We start from the raw sequence: 25051 nt of genomic DNA, 5'->3' as shown, positions 1-25051 counted from the left end.
AAAGTCTGCAAAGGTCACACTCATGGAATTTAAATAATCCATGCTTAGCTAACAGAAAACAGCCTGACATGATGCTGAGCTGCACAGAATGACCTATGCTCTGTAGTGTATCCACCGTACCATGTGTGGATGTAGTAGAGAGCAGTCATTTTCAGGAGTCCCTACAGGAATGTTTTCAAGTCCTTAGGTGGGACTCCGGATCCTTTAGATCTCAAAGTACCACAGCCATGAGGTGCTGAGCTCACTCAGGCACTCTGAAAATCCCAACAGGCAACGATTTAATTTACTAATCTAACACGTTTAAATTTACAAATGTCAGTGAACGCTGGAGTGCTAAACACCTCCAAAAATCAGGCCCTAAGTATTTCCATTAGGAAGCTAAATGAACAAAGGTGACAGAGAGCACTTTGAAGACAGTGACCTGTTCTGACTTCGCTGTACAGCAACTAAAGTGAGGAGACTACACAGCATCCTCAGCCTGGGGATGTCTCGACCTACAAGACACTGGGGTACCACTGGTGAGAAGCTGCCACTGACTGCTGGAGGCTGGGACTGGTTATCCCCACACAGCTGGTAGCCTGAATAATTTCTTTTTAGACAAACAACCCTTTGTTTTTGCTTATTCATGCATTACCCTCAGACAGAAGTTCCCTCTCCAGCCAAACTCTCCTCAGTGACACAAAGCAAAGTGACCCGTTATGAGGGCAGGAAAACAGAGCAGTTTGCAGCAGTGGAGGTGAGGTGCAGCCTGTGCAGCTCTGCCTGCTCTCCTGCCAGGCCCAGAGCTGCTGGGTGCCTCGACTACACTGCCATGCTTCACTTCAGCTCGTTACACAAATGGTTACAACCTTGTAAATCAGTAATAAGTTGCACCCAAACCTGCAAGTGATTAGTAAACAATCATTGCACTTCCATGGCCAGAGGACTTTCACAGTTAATCAGTTAAGAAAAGGATTGGGTGTTAACTGGTTGTGTAATTCCCTGGAAGACCAGTTTATTGAGACCCCGTAGTAAGAGGGCTGAAATATGAGTGCAAACAATATACAGGAGAATGATATTGCTCAAAAATGACCCGTTCTCCTGCAGAAACACGTGCCAAAGGTTGCCCTAAAGTGAGCTGAACGTAGGAATTCTAAGGCTGATAGGTGCCATTTGTGGGGCTTTTGGCTATTTAATCCACTTGATCCCTGTCTGAATCTACTGGAAATCAGTGAGTTTTCAAGGCAACTTTTCCATGAATCAGGAAACTGGGCTTATGTGGTATTTGCAGGACACACATGCACACACACATGAGCTTTCTCATTCCAGGTTGTTGACTGGAACAGCAAGACAAAAAGCAATTTCTTGCTGTTTGCTTGATGGATTTCAGTGTTTAGTCATCTTTTTTTTTTTTATCAGAAGATCCTAAGACAGGTGCAAACCCTGCCTATGCATCAGCTGGAGGGAGAACCAGCATCAGATGTGAATCTGGAAAGGGCACCTTCAGGAGCAGTTTCATGCCCTTTCCCTCTTGCCCCATCAGGCTTCAGCACATCCCTGTGGGCAGCCCTTGGAGCTCATCCACAGAGTCAGACTCCTGACCTTCATTTAGAGGGGTTGCAGCTCAGGTACTTAGAGTAGAATGGGAAGAAGCATCACATCAAACCGGGGTGTTTCTTTAAATCTCCCTCTCCAAACCCTTTTTGTGCCCCGTCCAAGTACTGCAGATACTGAAACCAAACCCAAGGGATGGTGTTCAGGGTGGCATCTGGTGCCAGGCACTGCCCATCTCCTTCCTGGGTTACCTGACAAGGGACTGGCTCTGAATATCAGTGCTGACCCTTCTGGGAGCTATATGAATATGGAACAAAAGCTCTTGTGTTATTGTTTGCTAAGATGATGATAAATATCCTGTTTATTTATCAGATAAACCCTTTAGGTCTGTTTAGTCACTACACAGGAGGCATAAAGGGACTGCAACAAGCTGAGTTGGCTTTGTGCAGTTCCTCTAATGAGTGTCAGCAGCTGCTTTGGGAAGAGTACCTTGAAAGTGGAAAACTAGCTCAGCCTGGGTGTGATGAGGAACTCCAGGCCACCGTGGATTTGGTTTGTAGTAGCTTTCCATAACAAAGTCTTTTTTTAACTGACTTTCTTTCTGCTCACATATATTTAGATATGACTTTCATTCTGCAGCTCTCCGATGCCAGAGAGTTTTGGCTGCAACTGCAAGGGAAGGGACACGTGTTTGAGTCATGGAGTTGGCTCTCTCTAGTTGATAGTTAGAGAGTTACTGAGAAAAGATGAAGTTTGTATTTAGTTTTAGTTTACATGCAACGAGACCAAGTAAAATATTCCGAGTAGAATGAGTGCATGATAAATAAATACACAAAAACTTATACCAGAAGGGGATGGAGTTCATTTCATGGACCACATTAGTTGGCTAAAGCAATACAGAAATATTAGGTTGATGGACTGAAGCTTGAGAAACACAAGGCAAGAGTCTTCATTTTGTCACTCCTAACCCTTGATTTAACTCTGTGGCAGCTGATGATGTTGCTGCAAAGCACAAGAGTGAACTGGGCTTGCATCTGGCTTTTTCATGTGTGGTTTGGGCCTTATGAATTTGCTACAGAACTGCTGAGATAAGCAGTGCCATTGGTAGGAAGATATATTTCTTTTACAATAAACCCAGCAAAACCAAAGGAGGTTGGTGACAATTTTCCCCTCCAATAGCTTGCACCTCATGGTTTAAAAGCTGATGAAATTAGTGTTAGACACCACAATGCCTCTAAAACAGTAACTGCCATCAGGGAGAACACATGAGCAATAGCACTATTTATTCACATGTCACTCTGCAGTTTCATCATTCTCCTGGACTTAACCTATTTACTGAGAGGCAGGATGAGTCATTCAGCAACATGATTCAAAAACAGAGAGAAAAAAGAGAATGGAAGGGAGAAAGCTATTTTTTACAGGAAATAATTGGGGGGTGGGACCAGAAGAACAGTTACAGCAATGCTGCTGCTTTTTTATTTCTGTCACAAAGGAAGAACCAGAACAAATATTTAATTGAGGGGAAACAAACCATTTAACAAATATTTAATTAAGGGAAAACAAACCATATTACCCTTCCCTTTAGGCAGCTCCCTTGAGCACTAGTGCTTATGTCTATTAATCCACAAAACTATTCACTGGCTCTAATTCTCTGGCATCTTATCTTCTGCTGTGTGTTACTCTGCAAGCAACCCCACTGAAGGGCCTGTGGATTCTTGCAGAACCTGGGCCTCTGCAGCAAACCAGGTTTCCCTCCAAACATGTCTGAACTGAATTTTGAGCCCGGTTCTCAGGAGCAAACAGCTGGCAGAAAATCTCTGTCCCAAGGTAACAGGGAAGATGCACAAGTGGCTTACAAACAATTCTGCCAAATAAACTAAGCTCTCCTCTGGACCAGGCATGCAAATATCCTCCTGCCTCCAACTACTCTGCTTTCACAAACAACTTCACACCAGTGAGTGTGCAGAAGGCGTTGGTTTTTTATGTGCTTTATTTTCAAGTGGGCACAACCCTGACCAGGGAAACACACAGTATCACTCTTGCACTGAGATTATTTTTTATCATGACTCCACATCCTTCAGCAAAGGAGTGTTTGGGGCAAGATTCTTCCCCCCTTCACCTTAGACACGGCATGGCCAGGGCTGTTTGAGGAGCCCTGGGTTAGGAACTGCCTCCACAGGTCCTGGCAATGGGAATCCAGCACTTAACTTTGGGGCTACAGTTACTGCTCCCAAGCCAGCTGGAAAGAATCCAGACCATTAAATATTTAAGTGGTTATTGACAGAGTGTTACAATTCACATCTAATAATGTCAAGGAGGTGCCACATACAAGATACTGTGTGTCTGCCCACATCCATCTGTTTGCTTTTATTTTGCACTTTGACTGTAAGTCATTTGAGGGAGAAACTGCTTTTTATCCTTTGGAGTCAACACAGGATCTGCCACAATGGAGTTCTCATCTGTGCTGGGGCTTCTAACATAAAATAATTTAATAATAAAAATGTTATATAATACTATGGAGTATATGTATAAATCAGAGACCACGAGACAGAGCTAATTATAAGAGACACCTATAACTAGAAAAAGGAGTGCAAAAGACTATGGGGAGCAGTTACTGCAACTGGCTTTGCATCTCACCTGAAGAAGGCCAGGAACATCTGACAGTAAGTAGCTTGAGAGAACAAGAAAAATGTACATGCATCATCCAAAGACTTCAAACTTTCAATCTGCATCAGTGGCATGAACAAGAAGACTTTCATTCTCGAGAAAAGGAAAGGAAAGAGGAAAGGAAAGAGGAAAGGAAAGAGGAAAGGAAAGGAAAGGAAAGGAAAGGAAAGGAAAGGAAAGGAAAGGAAAGGAATCAATTACCAGAACTAGAACTGAGCCCCTTGATGTCCAGTAGCTGTGGGGTAACTCCCCTTCAGCTGAAGTGCACCCGGTGCTATTGAGGTTGGGCAATTTCCAACCTCAGCACAACAGCAAAAACCTACATTTGTTCAGAAATCAGCCCTCGATTACTTCCAGATCTCCCATCCCAATTCCAGATCAAGATGTAGGAACAACCACCCAAAGAGACTGCCCCAGGGAATCCTTTCCAGGATTTAATGATGAGCCATCCCAAATTTTCCAGCTGTGAGGTCTGAGGGCTGCATGCATCCCCACACAGCCCAGGCAGGAGGCAAAATCCTGTGCTCATGGCAGTGTCTCAGGGGCACAGTGCAAGATGCTGTGAGTACCTGGCAAGACAGTCCAAATCACTCCCAAGTTCTCACCAGCTGTGTGACAACGTTCTCCTCTCCACACGAGTTTGCACAGCCAGCTCACAAGCTCTGTATGTGGGGCTCATATTGAACCTATTACTTTGCATTTAACCACCCATTGCTACACTTCCTGGGTGAATTCCAACCTAACAATGAAGGCTTTGGAACCACAGCGTGATAAAACACCCTCTTGCCTAAAATAAAGACAAAACTTGCTTACGTTTGATATGATCTCATCTGACTAGAGCACACATTCAGCAGCAGTTGGCAGGCCATCCCTGCGGCCAGGAACATGGATTGAATGGGAATACTGTTTGTCCTGCAGTTGGGGAACTAGCCACAGACAGCTGGAAGACACAGTAGTAGCAAAGCTGAAGGCCAAGATCACCATAACTCCCTCTGAGCAGTCCTGGAAGGAGAGTGGCTGCCAACAGGAACAAAATACCCCAACTAACACACAGAGTGTAGTGAAACCATATGGAGCCACCGGATATCCTCTGTCAGATTTCTGCAGGTACTTTGGTAGCCAACTCTCAACTAAATGTCAGTGGATTAGATATCTAACCACTTTTTAAAATATCCAATACACCAGGAGACAAGCACACGTCACCTCTTGGGATCTGTACCCAACATGTCCCTGACAGAGGAAATGGAAAAAATCTTGGGGAACACCAATAGAGGATGTCCTACAATCAGAACTGGGGGTTGTCCTTTGGGATGCCAAGTAGAGGTGGGAAGGTTTTTGTACTATTAAGGGCTGACTCGTGGGTGGGGAGGTAATACTGACTGCTTGCATGTTCCTTGAAGGATCACCATGAGGAATGATGCTGCAACATCATGATGTGACTTCTCCATCATCCTCACCAAGGAGTGACCCTGCACAGCACTGCCATAATCTCTGCTCTAGGACTTGGGAACAGGTCTGATGGCTGAAGTTTTAAATGGGTGTTTAAGCCTTGGTAACTTCAGAGCAAGTTCATGCTACACTGGGTGCTGGGAGAGGGCAGAAGGAGCATCACAGAACTGAAACTGCCCCCATTTTGAGCTGACAGCAACCAGTGACCCTGGGAGAGCCCTGCCAAGCAGAGCTCAGTTATGTCTCATGGCCCAGCCAGCAGCCAACATCCCCCTGGGGACTGTGGCACAGGGGGTGGGGTGGGACTGTGCTCTTCCCTGGATGTGTCACACACAGGTCACACCACGGGGCTTTCCTCGGGGTCCCCTCAACATGACTGTAATCAACCCCTCAACATGACTAATCAACACTGAAAATAATTCTGCAGTCTATTTTTGGGCTGGAAATCACCACTGTCAACAGCAACAGCCAGCAGAGTGTCCAGAGAGGGTTTGGTCACTGCTCACCCTGGCTGAGATCAGAAGGACAACAAGCACAGATAGAGCTGCAACCTTTTGGCCACAAAGAGAGGCAATTTTTGTGGCTCAAGGGGGTGACTGTCTCCAGTGGGCACTCTCCCCTTCTCATCACCTGTGGTAGGTGCCCCAGAAACACCCCCCAGCTGCATTTTTTCTTCACTGACTTGTGCCCCAGCCTGGCCCTGAGCTGTGTGGGGACAGCATCAGAATGGCCAGAGAGCAACACGAGAGCAACTGCTTTGCTTTGGGCTCTTTTTTTTTTTTTTCTCTTGATTCAAAAATGTCATCTGCATCCAGCTGTTAGTATTTTGGAAATCTGCTGCGTTTTGTTTTCCTCGTGTGGTTCAGTGTGGCTGATGCTCCAGCTGCAAACCCCTGGCAGCCAGTGAGCCTGCCTAAAGCAACTAGACATGAAAGCCCATGGCCATGGCCAGCATCTCATCCCCTGAGAGCGCCCTGGGGCTCCCCTTGGGCAGCCTCCTCATCACTCTAATAAGAACAGGAATCCTTAACTCTATTGCAATCACACCAGATGAGTGTGGAAATCAGGAACTGCACAAGCAGGTATCTATATCAGATGATGTGGCAGAGAGAACACTTTTGTTAAACCAACCAATAAAACTCCATTGCTATTCACTTGCAGGTTTTCTGGGTTTTTTTGTTATTTTTCTTTTTAAATTCCATATTGTCATGAGTATAATCGATGTTATCTATAAAAAGACTGTGATTCAGCAACAGGGCAGATTATACATGAATGAGGGTTAATTAATGCCTTTACTCCTGCACTTCCAGGATGCTCCTCCCATGCTTGTTCTAGTTGCCTGCTCTCTCTCTTGGCCACAATAATCCCCTCTCCTTTCCCTCTATCCCAGAGCAGACATCCCTGCTAGAGGTGGGGAACGCCTGGACCAGACTGCCTTGAAAGGGCAGGAGAGACTGCAGAGTGTTATGAGGAGGTGGGGGCTTGCTGAGATTTATTTCCAAGGAACAAACTTTCAATGGGGTGTGGGTTATATATGTGAAAACACGGTGACTAGTTAAGGGACGAGGCTTTATTACTTAAATAATTCTTCCCTTTGACAGCTGAATCCCAAATCCCCCCTTTTTATCCATAACAACTCTAATTCCATGCTCAGTTACTCAGTGACATGGATAAAATCCATTTCTGAACAGTCAGGTAAATACAAACCACCACTAAATGCAGCCTGATCAAGTAATTGGCCTTGACATGTCTTTCCCCTCCTAAACAGTGATGGAAACAATACTTGATGATTATATTTACCAAGTAAGCTTTGAAAGAAGTTATAAGGGATACCAAAGTGTATTTAGAGCAGCAGAGGTGTTCAAGGGTGTGCTGGGGGTGCTTCCCTGGCAGGGGCAGGATGGGCCCAGGAGGCAGTGATGCTGTGCAGGGCTGTGCAAAGCCCTGGGATTGGAAAAGACAGGGAAAATCCTCTTTAAAGAATCCCTGACTCCTGTGAATGATAAGCACATTGTACTGAAGTTAAAGTACAAAAGAGAATACATAGTGTGGGCTGCTTGTAATGTCACTAAACCAGTGGAGAAGGGACTACTTTAATTTCCCTTTTACCTGGAAAGAAAAATAAACCGGGAAAACCCAACAAAATAACTCTACCACCTCTTTTAAGGGTTGGAAAAAAAACCTGTCTGAGAGGGGAGATAGCTGAAAACACCTCGTTGGACACGTTTTCCATCCCCCCTGAGCAGGCCTTGCTGTGCCTTTCCCCACGGCTGGACGCAGGCGTTGCACAGCGCGAGGAGCAGGAGGACGTGAAGTTTGCTGTGCTGTCCAGAAGATGAAAACACTAGTGCTGTTTATAGAGGGAAACCCGATTCGTCAGCCCAAATGAATTCCTCTGCTAATCCATGCAGGCTTCATGTTTTCCACCAGCCCCAGCCACTGTAAAGACTATCTTTAGGAGGCACAGTGTGTTTGGAAAGGAGCAGCTGGAAAGAGGGGACGTTTATGCCAGCTTGGAAGGCTTTCTGGTATGGAAAAACAGGAATGCTCTCTTGGGTCTCCCCACAAAATTAAAGCATCTTCATCCAAAGCAAAACGATGCCAAGCACAACAAACAAAAGCGGCTTTCCCCAACTCTCCTGGGCAGCCTCACTCGGGGCTCACAATGGTTTCCATAGAACTTGTTTTGCTATCATAACAAATTCGATCTGTCCAGGCTGATGGTGAGCACTGTTTGCTGAAGACAAGAAAATTAATTTCCTCGCTGATTTGTCTGCCAGAGCATTTTTGTCTGTGTGCCACAGACAGGGACTCCCCAGATAACCAGAGCATCTGCCCGGCGGCTCAGCGCCGCGGACGTCCTGAAAAGAGAAACCCTTGAGAGGTTTTGGTCTGTGTGGCACCATGAGAGTCAGCTTTGGTGCAGGGGCTGGGGAGAGGCTGCCCTGTGCTAACCACTGTCGCTCCACAGGCTGTGATGCTGCCAGGTTGAGCTGCCCCAGCTCCATGTCGGCACCAGGCGCTTCCTGGAATAACCCAACGTGTGCATCGCTGCTGCCTACCCGGGAGGAAATGAATGCCTTGTTCTACTGACCACAATCTGTGAACTGCTAGTAAATACTACACTCTAACTGTGATGAAGAGCTAGATTATCTGCACAGGCTCCCCGAGGGCTGCACTGGAATGTCACCCAGGGCACAGGTTCCTCTCAGCCTTTCTGCAGAGACGCTGGTGCTCAGCAGTTTCTGAAAAGCAGAGATGTTTTTCTTCACGACAGAAGCAGTTGGAGGAGCACTTAACGCTACATCTAAACCAAGACCATTATCAGAACCATCTGAATTGCTGGAAAGTCTTAATCTTGATCAAAAATTTGCACTAATTTTGAAGACAGGAAGAGCTATGAAATGTAATCAAGTATAAAACAAAGGTCTGGGGATATTAACTTCTAAAAGAGATATAGCACCAGTTTGGTGCATGTTTTATTTTAATAATAGCCTGTAAAATTTGTCCTGGAGACAAATTTGTATAAAAATCAATGGCATTTTTTTAAAAAGGAAACATATCTGAAAAAAAAACAGTAGAAGTTACAGTAGAAGGCATGAAGCTGCAGGATGATCTCAGGAGAGCTCTCCTGTAACCCAGCCTACCTAGCTGAAAATCTCACCCTAGGGTCTACCTGCTGGAATCTTTGATGCTGGAATCTTGGTTTGCTTTCTGAGGAAGAACACAGCACCTCACTCAAAGCAAATGAACATGTGTGCAGAAGAAACCAGACAAGAGAAAATGTAATGTAATTTTGAGGAAAAAAGACCCACAAAACAAAATGTAATTTAAAAACCACAGCTGCTAGAGATCCCCCCTCAGTTTGCCTCTGTTCTTGTTTAAGCCAAGCCAGCTTCTCCCTGGTCCTGCCAATGCCTGGAGTGGCCAGTGTGTGCAGAGCATTTCCAGCCCTCGCAAACATCAATTTGTACAAAATTATAATGACTTCATCTCCAGTGGCTCGAACTGGGGCACTTCTCCAAGTCCTAAGGACAGGTTCCTACATTGGTGATCATCTACCTACAGAAATGTCAGCCCCTGTTTTTAAGTGGCCTTGGCAGACCTGTGATTACAGCACAGGGACAGCAGTGCCCTGTGTGCCTCCAGCAGTGCCCCTTCCCTGGAAAGCTGTGGCCAAAGGCATTGTGGATGCACCAGAACCACACAGAGCATCTGAGGGCTGGTGCCTTTCAAAGTCAGGACCTTCACAGACACTTCAGAAGAACAGTCCTGCTGCCTGCTGCTGCTAAGAACTGAAAGCCCAGAAGTGGCTGATGAAGACCCAGCAGGAGCACCAGGAGGTATCTGTCCATAAAGGGAATGCAATGTCCGATACATCATCCAGCTTCCTCTGGCCTTGTGGCTACAGAGTCTCCTGGAACTGAGATCTTACAAAATAACCGATGCTGCATTGCTCATAATGACAAATATTTAAACCCAGGGAGGTTTAACTGTCACAATACCTTCACCATGGACTCCCGTACCTCTGAAGTGGTTCCCCCTTCTTTTAGTCATTCTCAGTCTTTCCAAAGAGACTTAGAAACCACCTAAATAAACCAGCATCCATTGAGACACTGCAAATGTCATAAGAGTCATTCGTGTGTCTCACTATTTGTCCTACATTTGACTCGATTCATTCACGGATGATGAAGTCATTCATCATTAAGAAACCAAACTAAACCAAACCACACCACACCACTATTTGGGAATCTTTGACTAGACTCCCGTGGCAGAGATGATCAGAGGGAATGATTGCAAACTCACACTCCTCTAATTTACTGCTACTTTAGCCCTGGCCCAAGTTATTCTCTGCACATTGAAAGCGGAGGTTCAGGCTCCTTGCAAAAAGTCAGAGCAACTCACCACGTTAAGCACTGATAAAGGAACAAACCCTTGTCACTCTGCAGTGATGTCACCAGACTATTTCTGCAGGGCCTCAAGGTTTTGTGGTCACGCAGTGCTTGGTGCACAAACAGCTCTGGCACACAACCAGCCTCCTCCCAACACCCACGGCCCAAAGCCTGCCCAAAGCACACGGCTGGGTGGAAGCACAGACAGCCCATTCTGACCTTTTACTTCCACACCTGACAATTACCCATCCAGAAAAATTCTCCCTCAGATGCAAACCTATCACTCACTTCGACATCCACGGGCAAAGTCAGTAACACTTTTCTCACTACATCTAGTTTAACTACGATCTCACGCTAAAAAAATACTGTTTGTTCAGCTGAAGGCAGTCTGTGTTTTGGAATGCAAAGTTTCCAAATTAAAAATCCACAAAAGGACACGGCTTGATTAAAATGGGAACTGTGTGGATTAGGAGAACCTGCAGGAAGATGGGAAGTATTAGACTAGTTTCTCACTGAGTCAGAAAGTGTTGCTCTGCCGAGTCACACGGGCATCACTGTGGAAGGCCTTTGATCCTCAGTGGTTTTATTCTAGTTAACAGTAGCTGTAGATTTAACTCTTTTACACCTAACACTGGTTAAATCCAACTCAAGACCAAGTTTTCATTTGCAGACCATTAGTCATGCAAATATGGAGATCAGAGTTTTAATTCCAAACAGACTGCAGTACTTCTAGATGTGCACCAACACTGGAGAATGTGGATGTGTGCAAAGTTGGGAGCACTTGGATTTGGGGTTTTTGTGCAGACCCCTTTTAGAGCGAGGAGTCATCTGTGAAATTCCCAGCTGGATGTACGCCCAGATTTCTGTGCTTGCAAAACTGAAGCATGAGGAGTTGGAGCAATGATTCAGACAAAACTGCATTGTTTACACATTTTAGGTTGGCTTTTACCTTCCTCTGCTTTCTTCTTGGTGAACACAGAAAGAGTTATATCACAAAATACGAAAGAGTGTGAAAGCCAGGATGGGATCGAAAATTCAAATTAGGAGTTAATATGCTGGGAGGGGAGTTTTATGGTCTTCAAGTATTTGTTCTTCTTCCCCAATCCCTGACTCTCCTGCTGGCTCGACTACGTATGTGCTGCTTGTTTTTCAACTCGGGGAAGCTGGAACGACCTATTAGGTCATCCAGTACCTCTCACAGCCAGTGCAGGATTGTCTTCTTGTACATTTGTCCAGTCTGCTTTTAAAATCCTCTAAACACATACTGCCTCCAAATTAGAGCACAGAAGTCTCTTGGAACTGCTAAATAAACAGCACTATGAAATGACAAGGCAGCATAAGGCTCTACCAGCTTCTGCTGGGAAGAAAAGTAGCTCTCACTACTTAAAGAGTTCTCATAAGAAAACTAACTCGATGGAAAATTCAGATGATTCATCCTCACTTTTTTAATTTAAAAATGGTCACAGATTTTTAAGTGATAGTATTATGTATAAAAAAGTATGAAAAACGGGTGGAAGAAAAATGGGTTTTAAATTAATCACCTTCAGGTCTGCATTCTTGTGAGAGAAAAGAGACAAAAAGTCCCCCACCAACTATCCATGCAGGATGTGACCTGACCTGGAAAAGTTCTGCTTGTGTGAATAATGCTGAGAATCCAGGCATTTTTCTACAGTAGAAGGCTTTATAACTGGCTTTCAGTTTGCACCATAAAAAGATTGTAGATCTTTAAGATGGTTATTCTTGCCAGGCATTTCATTTCACAATAGTTAAAGAAATGTGCAGATGTTTTCCAAACTTTTCAAAGCAGCAAAGCTCCTTGCAGCTGCTCACAAGATTTCAGAAATGCATCTCAAAAATGGCTCGAGCTGCCTTTTCGTGAGCCACTGCAGGAGGAGACAAATCCTCCCAAGTACTATACTGACCTTTAAGGAGAGAAAAGACCCCTTTCCCCACCTTTGCACTTTCTGAATATTAACACAGTCTGTAACAAATGAAACTGTGAAGAGCAGCAATGCCAAACCCAGGCGTTCAGGGTTCCTGAGTCAGGCTTCCAATAATCATGAGACTGGTTTAAAAATCATGCAATCAAATCCCCACCCCTAAAGTTGCATCATTTTTGTCTGCCTGGATTTTGAAAGACCAAAACATCAAGGTTTTTATTTCTATTGTTTTGGTTTTTCCTGGATCAAACTTGAAAAGATCATTAAGAAAAAAATAACTCTTGTATTTTGCTGCAATCACCTGCCCAGGGACTTTTAAACTGCTATAAATATTGCAAGAATTACAATGAAATTGCAAAGAATTAGCAAAAGCTTGGAGCTGCCACGTGGATGAAAGCCAGTTCACTGATTATACTTATTCAATTACATGATGCTCTTTCTAAAGGGAGATAAGAGAATTTTATCCCCCTCTCTTTTGTGAGGACAAATACACACCTAGCTGCAGGTTTCCTATGTAGCTGTCACGGAGGTACAATTCCCCTCAGGAAAGCATCTTCCTAATAAGTGAATCCAGCTCATTGCATCACCTTTGCTGGGAGTTACTAACACCAGGATTCATTCTGAGGTGGTCAACACACAAAGCAAGCAGTGCAATTATTGTCCATGTGGAAATCCCTTATATTACCCCTTATATTTGTATTTATTATATTAGCTGCCCCTACAAGTTTAGCCAGCTTAGCAGCACTGGCAGGGCTGGTACAAACCCTCCTTCCAGTGCAGATACAGTGATCCCAGCACAACAGCCTCCAGTGGAAGAGCTGGTGGTGGTTCCCTGACTTGGCCCAAGCTGTGCTGATTCCAGTGTTTTTACACCAGCAGAGCTGTGTCTCTACGAGGGGTTTTACCATAATAGCTGTGTTAGCAAAATAAAATAAAAAAAAAAACAAACCCCAACCACCTTAACCAGCACAGTTCTGTGGTGAGCTGCCAAAGTGTAAAACAAGCCCTGTTCAAGGTTTCCAGAGAGCACTTCTCTGCTTCAACACAAAATGGAGAATTCAGCGCTACAAGGAGTTAACCCCCTTTTCTGCTTTGCATAGTTTTCTTATAAGCCATTTTCTAGCTACACATTTCTCATCTCCAAAGTCCCCATTTTTAAAAACTGTTGTCAAAACAGTTATGATTTTGACCGAACTGAAAGAATTTCCATGTAAAGCACCCAGTGTCACTCCTGGCTGGTAGAAAGACCAGTGATTCATTTTCCTTACCTCCTGTACTTGCTCCCGTGACAGCTTTGCTCTGTCTCAGGCTTTGCCCCCAAAAATGAGTGCTTCTAACAGACACACCTGACCTCTGTGACAGTGCATTGCCTGCCAGCAACCAACTGTTCACTTCTAGAAAGCACGTGCCATTCTTTGACACATGCAGAGCGAAGGGAGTGAGTCTGTGGAAGGACAGAAAAAGGAAAGAGTAGCTCTGCCAAACCCTCCCTTGAGTGTAACGTGTTTAACCACCTACAGCACAGCCAGCACTGCCCCAGCTCCTGCAGACCTGGAAAACAGCTTCACGTGCCTTTGGTACCCCCACATCTGTGCTAGGGATGCAGCTGGGGGTCCTGGAAGTCTGGGATCCTCCAGGCAAGCCACAGTTTTACCAATGACTTTTTGCATCAGCTGGGCAAGTCCCTTAAAAGCTCTGATCCCACTTCATCCATCTGTGAGAGCTGGGTAAAAGCTCGTCTGCTTCTTTCTGCAGGGGAATAATTTTAATTCATTTCTCTTCACTGGATGAATAGTGTCACTGGACTGAAAAATGTTATTGTTATTATTCCTTTAAATTGAAAGTGGATTGAAGGAATAAAAGTAAATGTATGGTCTATTTTGGCAGATGTCTTCCAACAGATGGGTGTCTATGGTCTTCTTTATAAGAGCTGTCTGCTGCCTGTGATTCAGACTGTCTAAGGAATGCCATGAGCTTGGAGTAAATGGACAGCAAGTCTGGGAAAGGACTTTATTGTGGTTTAGAAGCTTTCAATTCCCAACTGCACGAACAAGTTCTCTTTTTTTTTTTCAAGCAACTCTTTGCCAGTATTTCAAAACTATCACTGAAAATCGCTTGATGCCTTCCAAAAACCGAGCGCTTTCTGCTGATAACAGCCCGCTGGTCCAGCCTGCAAACAGGCACGTGCCTTCCACCCAAAATCACTGGAATTGGGGTTTGTCCTGGTGCACCAGCTCCTGGTGGGACTGTGCCCATGGAGGCAGTGTCCACGTACCCATGCAGTGTGAGCCCTTGGCAGCCGTGCCCGTGGTCCCCTAATGGAGTCTGCATGTTCCTTTGAACAGGAAACGCTTTGTAACACAACTTGCCTGTGGGCACTTACTGCACCAATTAAAGATTCCTGAGCTCGAGAACAAAGAGGTGCCAGTGGAACTATGGTTTTAATCACTCGATTCATTTTCTTCCTTCCTCCGCTGCTGATTTTGGATGTATGGGTTTTTCTTCTTCTCGCTTTGTTTTGGTTTGCATGTTTTCAGGCAGAGGGGCAGCGGCTCAGAAAGGCTGCTGGGGAAAGGGCAGTCTTGAAACGGGGCTGGATTTGTTTGAATTTTTTATTAGCAAATTGTTTCTGGAGGTGAAGAAGATCAGATGGAGCCAGCCATAACAATACAATTCTTAGTTCTTATTCAGGTATGCAAGTTTACGTGTTTTTCTGAGAATCCATGTGGGTTTTAGTAACATGAATGAATTAAATGCTTAACTGTGTTAGAGGGAAGGATAATAAGATACTTTTTAATAATGGTAAACTAAGATACAGGGAAGTTAAATACTTTGCTGAAAGACCAAACTCAGACTCAACCCAAACTTTCCTCCTGGTATACTGATCTTTCTACTTCCTGCCAACAAACTACAGGTTTTTGGGAGCAGAACCACCTTTTTGTTCTCTTTTTATATTGCTTCTAGAAAAGCAAGACTGACATATGACTGGGGCACACAGATCGTAACACCACACAAACCTGCAACAGCAGTGAACCAAAAATAAAGCCTGCAGTGTACCCAAGGAGTGCTGTAAGGTCCCAGAAGAGAACAGAAAATCCGTAATAACGTGAGTCAGAGCTTCAAGAATGAGTCTGATGAATACATAGATTTGCTCAAGTGTTTGAGCAGAATGTTTTGGAGAACATACAGGCTTCACTCTTAGTCAAGCTCTGCCTGAGCAGAAGTGACCACACCTTCTATGAAAAGTAGTTCTAATTAAAAACAGAGCGTGGCTTTTTTGGATGCAAATTGTTGCTCGAACTGAACCTCAGCCCGTTTGCAATTCACTCCTGTCTAAAATGCCAGGAAACAGGAACATTTCCCCCTCTGCCCTGTGTTGCTTTGCACGTGGACACAGGATGAAAACAACTACAAACGGAACTCAAACATGCTCCTAAAGCCACCATCTTCTGTGCTTTCTGGGGATGGAATGAACAGCATTTAGACAGAAAAGCAGTTTCCCCACAGCCAGGTTTGTGCAGCTCCACTGCTCCGGTGCACGGAGGGCCCCAAACTGCCTTCCCGGTGCAGCGGAGGTTCCCTGGCACAGGGAGATCCCCAGCTGCCACCAAGCTCACAGAGCTGGTTCTGTGCCACCTCCTCCATCCGCAGGGGCTGGGCAGGGTGAGCAGGATGCTCAGAATGTGCCAGCACCTGAGACAGAGTCCCAAGGGCTGTCAGGGACCAAAGTCGGCAAAATGAGCTCAGTCCCCGACTGACACTCAGGGCTGACACAGTGGCTTTGCTCTGTGCATCCCCAGGAGACCGGGGGTTTCCTGAAGGTTCAGCCTGCCCAGCCTTGTCCCTAACAGCTACTGGCCTAAGGAGAAAAGAGCTGGTCAGAAAAGAAAGCTTCTTGTTGAACATGCAGGACAGAAGGGATTTGAATTTCATGACACCTTGGGGACAGACTTTTACAGGGATTTTCTTGTTGTTGAATGAAAGAACACAAAAAGAAAATGTAGGGATCTAACACACTCTGAGTGGTCTTGGATGAGACCCGTGGTCAGGGCAATGGTTCCTGTGTGGGGAGCAAAACTGCACAAATTAACCCACTGCTGGCAGTGAAGGTGATTGAAAGCCCTGAGTGATTTAAAAGCATCAAATTTCACACAGGGGCCCAAAATCACAGAGCACTGAGGGTTGAAAGGGACCTCTGGAGATCATCTAGTCCAACCCCCACTGCGGATCCATTTTCTAAAGAAATATCTGATATGTCTGAAATTTTCTGTGAAATACCTGAGCTCACTATTAAAACATCTCGGCCGATCATCAGCCTGATAAACCACCACAAGCATCTGCCTTGCTTTTCTCCTCCCCAAGAAGGATTACTGCTGCACCAAAAATAATTTAGAGCTGCTGTATCAAGCAGACAGTTCTGAGTGTCAGATGTGGTTAGACAGTTGCTGTTTGAATAATGACAATCATTTTTCTTTGTCAAGTAAAAAGCAGGACAGCTGAACCGAAAAGAACTAAATCCAAGGTAGGCAAGTTGGTAACACTCAAGACATGCTGCATGTCCATTATCTGTATGTGCAATTGAGCCTTGTATCTCTGTGTTGCAGATGGGGAACTGGCACATGGCAGCTGAGCAGCTTCCCCAGGGCTACAGAGGAATCCTCTGTCTCTGCAGCATGAGCATGGACAGTCCAGGGCATGACCAGTGCAAATAACTACATTTTTAACTGGGTTTGTGCTTTAAATAGTTCATCTGATTGCTCTGAAGGTCATGGGGGAACTAAGTTCTATTTGTCAACATATTTCTGTGGTTGTTTGGGTAACTTTTACCATTGTGGGTGGTTTTGGTTATGAATAATATTAAGATGAGGCCTTGGCTGAAATGTGCTGATCACTCTCGTCCTATGGCTTTCACTTGCATTTGAAGCTAATCACTGCTTGTCAGCACTAACCTGGACACCTAATGCATCCTGAAGGGCCTATATTCACTCCCAAAGTGAATCTCTGAGGCAGAGGTGTGTAACAAAGGTTTCCCTGATGATTTTTCATGAATATTCCCTTCCTCTGGAGAGTTTTTACACTATTTGACATCAAAAAGTTACAAATAAATATATATTTACTTTTTACAGAGAAATGTGGAGGTATATGGAGGACTACCTACATATACATATATATATATGTGTGTGTGTGTGGCAATGTTGAACTTGCATCAGTCCCTAAGGGGTGCATATTCTAATCCAGTCTCTATGACTTGATGGCTGGAGCCTTCCTTCCAGTAACAACTTGTTTTGTAATTCTGTCTGGGAGGGGAAAGGGGGGGAAGTTGCAAGAGGGTTGCATGGGCTGGGTTAGACACCTCTTGCTCGGAGGCAGCACCAGCAGCAGGAGAAGAGGGGCGAGTGTCTCCTTCCAAGAAAGCTCGTGGCAGGTCTCTGCACCCACAGTACCATCAGAAATGAGCACTGGTGTCATTGTCATTAAGGCAGCCAGTATGGATGGTACCAGCTGAGCAGCTCTGCACAAAGAGGTCCTTGCACATGGCAAAACCCACTTGAGAAGACAGGTAAATACTTGCCATCACCTGTCTCTGTGGCCTTGAGGACCACAAGGTTTTGGCTGTGCTGCTGGTGCTATTCAACCTCGAGAGCCTACAGCTCTTGCAGAGGTGGAAACAGTTCTTATCTTTACATGGCAGGATGTAGACAGGTTAGGTGTGCTGAGTGCCCAGTATTATGTGCCCTGTGGAGCAGTGAAAGCTCTGAGCACAACCAAACCATGGTCTCAGGAAGAAGGACAAATGAAGAGATGAAAATAATGACAGGTCCTGCCAGCAGTGGCAGGAGGAAGTTGAAAGAGGTAAAGAGAAACAGTAATTGTGTCACATTGTGTCATGTGTGATGTTTTTTTCTGGTCACTTCCAGGAGAGCTCAGAGGCTGGCACAGCATGCCCACGCTGAGAGGCACCAGCTTCAGGAATGAGGAACTGGCAGAGTGGGGCATGTCCCACGGCACTTAAAAAGCTTGTGGCAAAGCTCAGAATAGAAACAAAGCCCAGAACACCAAGGCTCTGTGTTAACTGTGAATACAGTGGACAAGAGTTGATGAGAGGAGGTCACAACAGCAAAGGGATGAAAGCTGGACTCTCAGCAGAAATATGGAGAAAGAAGAATAAAGAAGATGGGGGGGAAGATGGGGGAAGGGAAGAAGAGTGAAGGGAAGCGAGAGACACTGAGACAGTGATTGCCCAAGAGTCTGTGCAGCAGCAGCAGCAGCACAGCTGCTCATGCCAAGCCTGGCTGGGGAACCTTCATCTCAGTATCCATCCGTGAAAACCCCAGCAAGACCTAACAGCTCACTTTATCTCAGAAGAGCCGTCTGGATAAAAGGGATTTGAGGGTAAAGCCTGCATAATCCTTTGGGTTTGCTTTCTTTTAATACTATAAAGCACAAACCCAAACTTTCTAGTCAGGAAAAACATGGCTTTTGTTATATTCTGAGTCACTTTTCCTCAGCAGCAAACAAAGTGGCTTTTCAATTCAAGTCCTGAACATTTCAGAATGAAACGCTTTGCAAAGTCCTAAAGTAAATCCCAATTCTCCAAGTAACACTTCCAGCTGATGTGAACTCACTGAGGGCAGTAAAGAGACGCCATGAGACCGATCTCCCCTGGCCTGACTTGGGTGGCATAATTGATAAACTGATCTCTTGAAATCAATTCAAGATGTTCCAGTCAGCCAAGCAGAAGCCTGGAATTTCACTGTTAACTTGCTGCTGTTCTGCCTAATGTCTCCTCTTAGCACAGAGGTTGAGTACATCCCTTGTGAGCTGTGCTGCAGTCACATGTCACTGGCCCAATTCATAACCCAGTGAAATTAATTTTGCAGTCCATTTGGGGAGTTCTTTTAAGGGGAAAAGACTTTGGCTTGACTCTGAAGTTTGCTAGCTTTCACTTCAGAATTCTTTATTTTTTATTTATTTTACAAGGTTTGTACCAAGTATTTTTAGAAATGTGGAAAAATCTCTCAACTTCTCATATTAAAAGTGCCTTTAAAAACAGTGTTCAGTTTTCTGTTAAAAATTCTATCTTGCTTTGTTACATGCCCAATTCCCTGAATAGGAGGTGGATCTCCTAAATGAAATTCACTCTTAAAACCCAATTCAACGCTCTTCAGACAAGGGGACCAGTAAAAACACTGCAGATTTTACTATGGTGGCACCAAAGCTACACCAAGCACATTTCAAACACAGACAAAGAGAAAACCAGAGAAAACCATCCAAACTCTACTCTGCCCAGCGATGAAGACTGTACATGATACAGCCACAGAGCACACTCAGTACCTAAACTGCAGAAAGTAAAACCTTCATGGGCACAATTTCACAACTGCAGGTGAGTAACTGCAGTAAAAATCCCAAACTTCTGTGTGCTCACAGCACATCATGGTGCACATCTACAAGATCAAGCCATGCCTGATCTGATTGCCCAGACTGGGAGGGCAGCAGCAGTTACCATCTGTGACCATCAGGTATGTACTTCCTACATAAGAACATCCAGTATTTGCAGCAATATATCCAGCAACCTCACTCTGCTCCCACTGAAATCCATGTTGGGTTTATGACTACAGTGTCCAGCCTCACTATTAATTTTGCATTGATTTCCTTCTGCAAGGAACATGCTTTAATAAAAGAGCCAATCAACCAGATCACCAATAGCTGCCTACCTAACAATAAGCAGGGTATGTTCAAAGAAAGCTTTACTCCAACTTATATTCATTCCTAAGGGCTAAATCAGCTGGCTCACAACAAAGAAACAGCGTTGTTTTACTTATCAATGTCCCACTGTTCATCTAGAACATCTGCAATAGTTTTGCCTGCAGCACTACCCCATTCATTACAGGCCTTGATAGACTGCTCAATGGGCTTTTTTTTTTGGTACAAAATGTACAAGGGCATTTTACAAAGTGGACTTTGCCCTGACATGAATAATTATTAAAAAATAATTTAAAAGTGCATTTCATTTCAGAGTCACCATTTTCCAAACCAACTTTTGGCAAGTGGAAACAAAATGGCAACAGCTAAACCTGACAGCTCAGCCCATGGCACGAAGCAAAGGGATTCTGCAGATCACTTGTTTGTTTGCCAAAGTGCATCACCATCTACCAAAAATGCACTTAATGAAAGACCCAATATAATAGAATGTTAATACAGGATTCAAATATGCCATGAGTAAACAGCAAATATCCACACCCACCAAAAGCAGGCCACGCTGAGGAACAGGTGGGATTCAGAAGCTCTAAACTTGCCCCCTCCCTCCAGCAAACCGACTCATAAGAGAGAAGTGAGGCACTTACCATCGTCCAGGTAGGCTTGGTCCAGGTTCTGTTCCTGTTTGATGGTGACTCCCGCTGGCAGCACCTCTTTCTGGTCACTCCCTGGTGGTCCATTTTTTGCTGCTCGCTGGCCCGAGGCTGCCTGCTGCTGGATCACCGTCGGGTACGAGCTCGGGCTCAACCTTTGCGCCTGACTGACCTGGGGCTGGCTGGATCTCGCAACGTTGGACGTAAAATTTTCACAGCACATGATGTGCTGAAACTCTTGGTGACTTCCACACCTCAGCTGCTGGTTGGTCGGAGAATAGTGAATCACGGGAGAAGGCTGCTGGTTGCCTGGAGAGTGGTGGAGCACCGCCGGAGCTTGGCCCGGGGAACCTGCGTGCACCAGCACCGACCTGTGGGCATCTGAAATGGCAACTGGTGCAGCCATCAGGTTGGACTGCTGGTAGCCCAGCTGGCTGGGGCTCAGGCTCTTGCTCCTCTGGTAGATCACGGCGGCCGGGTTCTGCTGGTGGTATCGGGAATCAGGAGAGGAAAGGCCTGAGCGCAACTGCTGGCAAGGGGCCATAGTGGGCACAAGGCAGGAAGGGGACTCGGTGACCATTGTGTGCTGTGAATAGTAAGGCTGTGTTACTGTTCCCAGACCACTGTGTACTGTATTGCAGATTATGGCTGGATCATAGTCATCAATGGGCTCTGTTTTGATTGATGGTACTAGAATAAAGCATGCAAAGGACATTATTCGTAACGAGCTGGTGAGAAACAGAGAGGTTTTTTCCTTGAAGTAATTAGAGATTAAAGCCATTTACAAGATTTGCACGTGTGAACTCGTATCTCGCAGGCACCAAGTTTAATGCATCACGTATATGCAATCATGGCAGAGTCTCTCTTGAAAACACTCTGTACTAAGAGGTTCTTGAAAATCTTTAAAGTACTAATTAACCACAAATTTCTAAAATTGGAAAATTCAATACTTCAGCTCATATTTTCATTCAATTAAGGGCCATTCTGGAACACATGCAAAATAAGAAGCCATACATAGGTGTTTCATGTAGTCCTTCCATCTCAAAGGAAGACTGAATAAATAGAAATCCTGTGACATATGTAACTCCTCATTTTTCTGTCAAACTTTTAGCTAGAGACCAAAGGCAGAGTTGAACTATTTTAGAGCTTTTGTTTTAGCTCCTCTGCTGCATGTGGTTTCCTCAGTGCTGAGAACTGAAGATCTTTCTGACATCACCATCTAAAAGATCAGCATTTAGTTAGAGTTGGGTGAATCTTGGTAGGATAAATGATGGTCCTCTACAGGCAAATTCTCGCATTTCTAATGATTATTTTTGTAGAATCTTCCCCAAAACTCACTACAGAAACACCATACAATGGGAACCATAACATGGTCATGCCAGAGGATTGTTTTTTGGAAGTGTAAGGATTCCTTCCCCTAAGTGGCCTATTTTAAGGATTGTATTGAGATAGAAGTGTACTTCTCAATACTGTTCCAAAGCAGAACAGTTTAGCAACTACACAAAACCTTCACGCTGGTGATTGGTTCATAAATTCAGGAAGAAGACCAGAGATTTTCAGGCTGGAGGAGACCAAAATAAGAATCAGAATGAATGTTTGCCTGTCCTTAGAGACAAGTCAAATTAAGACATCATTTGAAGCTTGCATAAAATCTGGTACTGTTATTTTATGCTTTCTGGTTTCCACAAACACAATACTCTGATTTTCTCACAATATTTTTCTCTCAGCCAGAGCTGAGAAATTCTGGGAATCTCATTAGTAATCCTATTGCATTTATTGTGTCATGGCTGAACAATTCCCAAGAGGAAGATCATCAGAAAAGCATTCATATTTTTCTCCACCAGCCTTGTTCTGAAGAATATATATTGCTTGCCTTCCTCCATACCAAGGCCTAGTTTCCCAGATCTGATGTTATCTTACTGCTGGACACGTCAGCTGGGAAGGCAACACTCATGGTTTTCATAGGGGTCACACCATGCCACAGACCGAGTCTGTTCCCACTGAGGCTTTGGCAAACTTCCCTCAAGTGAATGGGGCAACATCAGCCCATTGCCAAGATAACTGTCCCCTCAAATCCATGGCAATTCCTGATCATAAATCACACGCATCCTTCAAACGGTTGTTGAGTGCTTGGCTGAATTAAATCAGTGACATTTAGATCCTCAAATAACAGCAAGAAAACAACATAGCAGAAAATCAAATCTTGCTCATGAGAGCTGGGCAACAACTGGCTTGAGAATTACCTGGTTGGTAGGTAAAATGCTGGGGTTGGCTTCTTTTTCTTTTCCCATTGATGACATAGAAGTTCACCTTCACGGCCGTGCGGATGTGCTTGTTCCGGTACTCAGGTATTTCTACAAAAAGCATGCTCTGAAACAACAGAGGGTGACAGCAAAGAATTACTGACTGAGGCTGACTGGAGATGTCTCTGTGCATCTCCTCTTGCTACACGTCCAGGCACAAAGGAAGAGAAATCTCCCCATTCATCTCTATTAAGGGTATGAGAATAAGAAAGGAAAAAAAGGGCAGATGGTGCAAGACGAAGATTTTTGGTACTGGCAAGCTGGTTTCTATGTACTGAATCCTCTCTTGCACTTGATGTTGTCCTGAACTTGGAAAGAGAAGCCTCAGCTACAAACAAAAAACACAAAATGGTGATAAAAGCAGCAGCACTGTTAATCACACTGGGCTCGATAAGCAAGTGTGCACTACAGAATTCCCTCTTTTTGTCAGAATAAACTTAATCATTCTATAGGCTTTTCACTTACACATATCCGGACCCCACTTCCATGGAAATTAGGAGCAAGTCTCCCGTTCCCTTCCGCCAGGGCAGGCATGGCCCTTGGCAGTGTCAGTGCAGTTCTAAATGCACTGACTGACTACAGGAAGGTCCCATTAAGCAAAGTGAACAAAGAGGCTCATTCCCTTGAAAGATCAGTGTTCATTAGAAACACTGTAGGACAAATCCTGTCCTGCAAAGAGCACAGCACCCAAGGCTTCCACGCAGGCAAAGGAAGCCAGGACAGCCAGCATCCTGCAGAGGGCTGGGCTGCTACAATAGAGTCTTCTGCAAGAACACAAAATCCAGCAGTTATTCAATTTGCTGTGGGTTGCTGCTAAATGAATTGCCTCTTTTTGCAGCACATCTACTGCTGGAGCATTTGACATTTGTTCATCCCAGCAGCAAGATTGCTGCTCTTTCTGCTTTTGAGACTCTCTTTCAAAACTACCCCTTGAATACAACTTGCTCTCTGAGAAGCTCAAGGAGAGGACATCCAGTGCTTTGCATACTTACAGGCTGGCTCTTATCTTTGTCCACTGTTGCCTCCATTTCCCAGATCTGCTGCCCATCTAGAAGAATATCACAATATTAACCTCATTGCAATTTTTTTTTTTTAAATCATAGAACTTGACTTAAAAAGAAAGGACACAAATTAAGGGCATCAACTTAGCAAAGCTCTCAAACTGGACTTAATTCCAAGCACCTTCCCAGTCCTAACCAAAAGCAACAGCATTTAATTTAAACACATCATCGAACACTTCTCTTGCCAGGAAAAAGCCTGGGTACGTATTAAAATTAAATGTTTATGTAGAAATTAGCCAAACTGAGGAATGAAATATTTAGCACAGGTGCAACATATGTTTTTTACCAGACTTGAGTTCAGCCATCCTGACTAATGGAGGGCATCAGAAGGTCAGATAACTTGTTAATGGTCACTTTCTGCCATTTTAAGCCAAGACCACATGGTTTCCCATGGAATGCCAGCGACAGTCCTAAAAAGCACCAAATATTCACTGTACTCAGGGTAAAAGCACTTCATTGCATGTGTGACAGCCTCTGCCTCAGAACCACTGGAACTCTTTCTGCTCTTAATCACATCCATGCAGCTCTTCTCCATTCTGAGCTCCACAAAACTGTATTTACAGAGGAAAATAAAATTTGATCCCCTTGTATTGAACCCCACCAAAGTAACCCCTGTGCTGTAAGAGTACATCAGTAGTAACAGGACATTCACACATAAAGGTGTATGAATGGGTGCTTCATCGGGTTACAAATATTCCTTAAATCTACTGTCTCCCCAGAAACATTTTTTAGCAATGCTTTCCTTCTTACTTTATTTTTTTTAGATTTTAATCTTTACCCCTTTGATTTTTATATTCTGTTGAGCCTTTTAGGCAAGCAATTTGAAGAAGAAAAATACTGATGGGGGGGAAAAGA

At 44.5% G+C, this 25051-nt stretch overlaps 1 protein-coding gene across 1 annotated transcript in view; it reads right to left on the bottom strand.

The window, feature by feature from the left end:
- The window catches only part of NFATC2 (nuclear factor of activated T cells 2), an 84609-nt gene that overhangs the window by 6952 nt on the left and 52606 nt on the right, over positions 1 to 25051 (bottom strand). The window contains exons 7-9 of the mRNA XM_027697431.1: positions 24128 to 24183; positions 23076 to 23202; positions 20827 to 21522 (exon numbers count right to left, since the gene is read on the bottom strand). Coding sequence (XP_027553232.1) covers positions 20827 to 21522; positions 23076 to 23202; positions 24128 to 24183 — 879 coding nt within the window. The remainder of the gene's footprint in view (positions 1 to 20826; positions 21523 to 23075; positions 23203 to 24127; positions 24184 to 25051) is intronic.

The sequence above is a fragment of the Neopelma chrysocephalum genome, unplaced genomic scaffold (assembly GCF_003984885.1).
Source record: "Neopelma chrysocephalum unplaced genomic scaffold, ASM398488v2 Primary Assembly neopelma1_119, whole genome shotgun sequence".
Lineage (NCBI taxonomy): Eukaryota > Metazoa > Chordata > Aves > Passeriformes > Pipridae > Neopelma > Neopelma chrysocephalum.
Note: the sequence above shows the minus strand (reverse complement) of the source record. Positions and strands in the feature narration are given on the sequence as shown.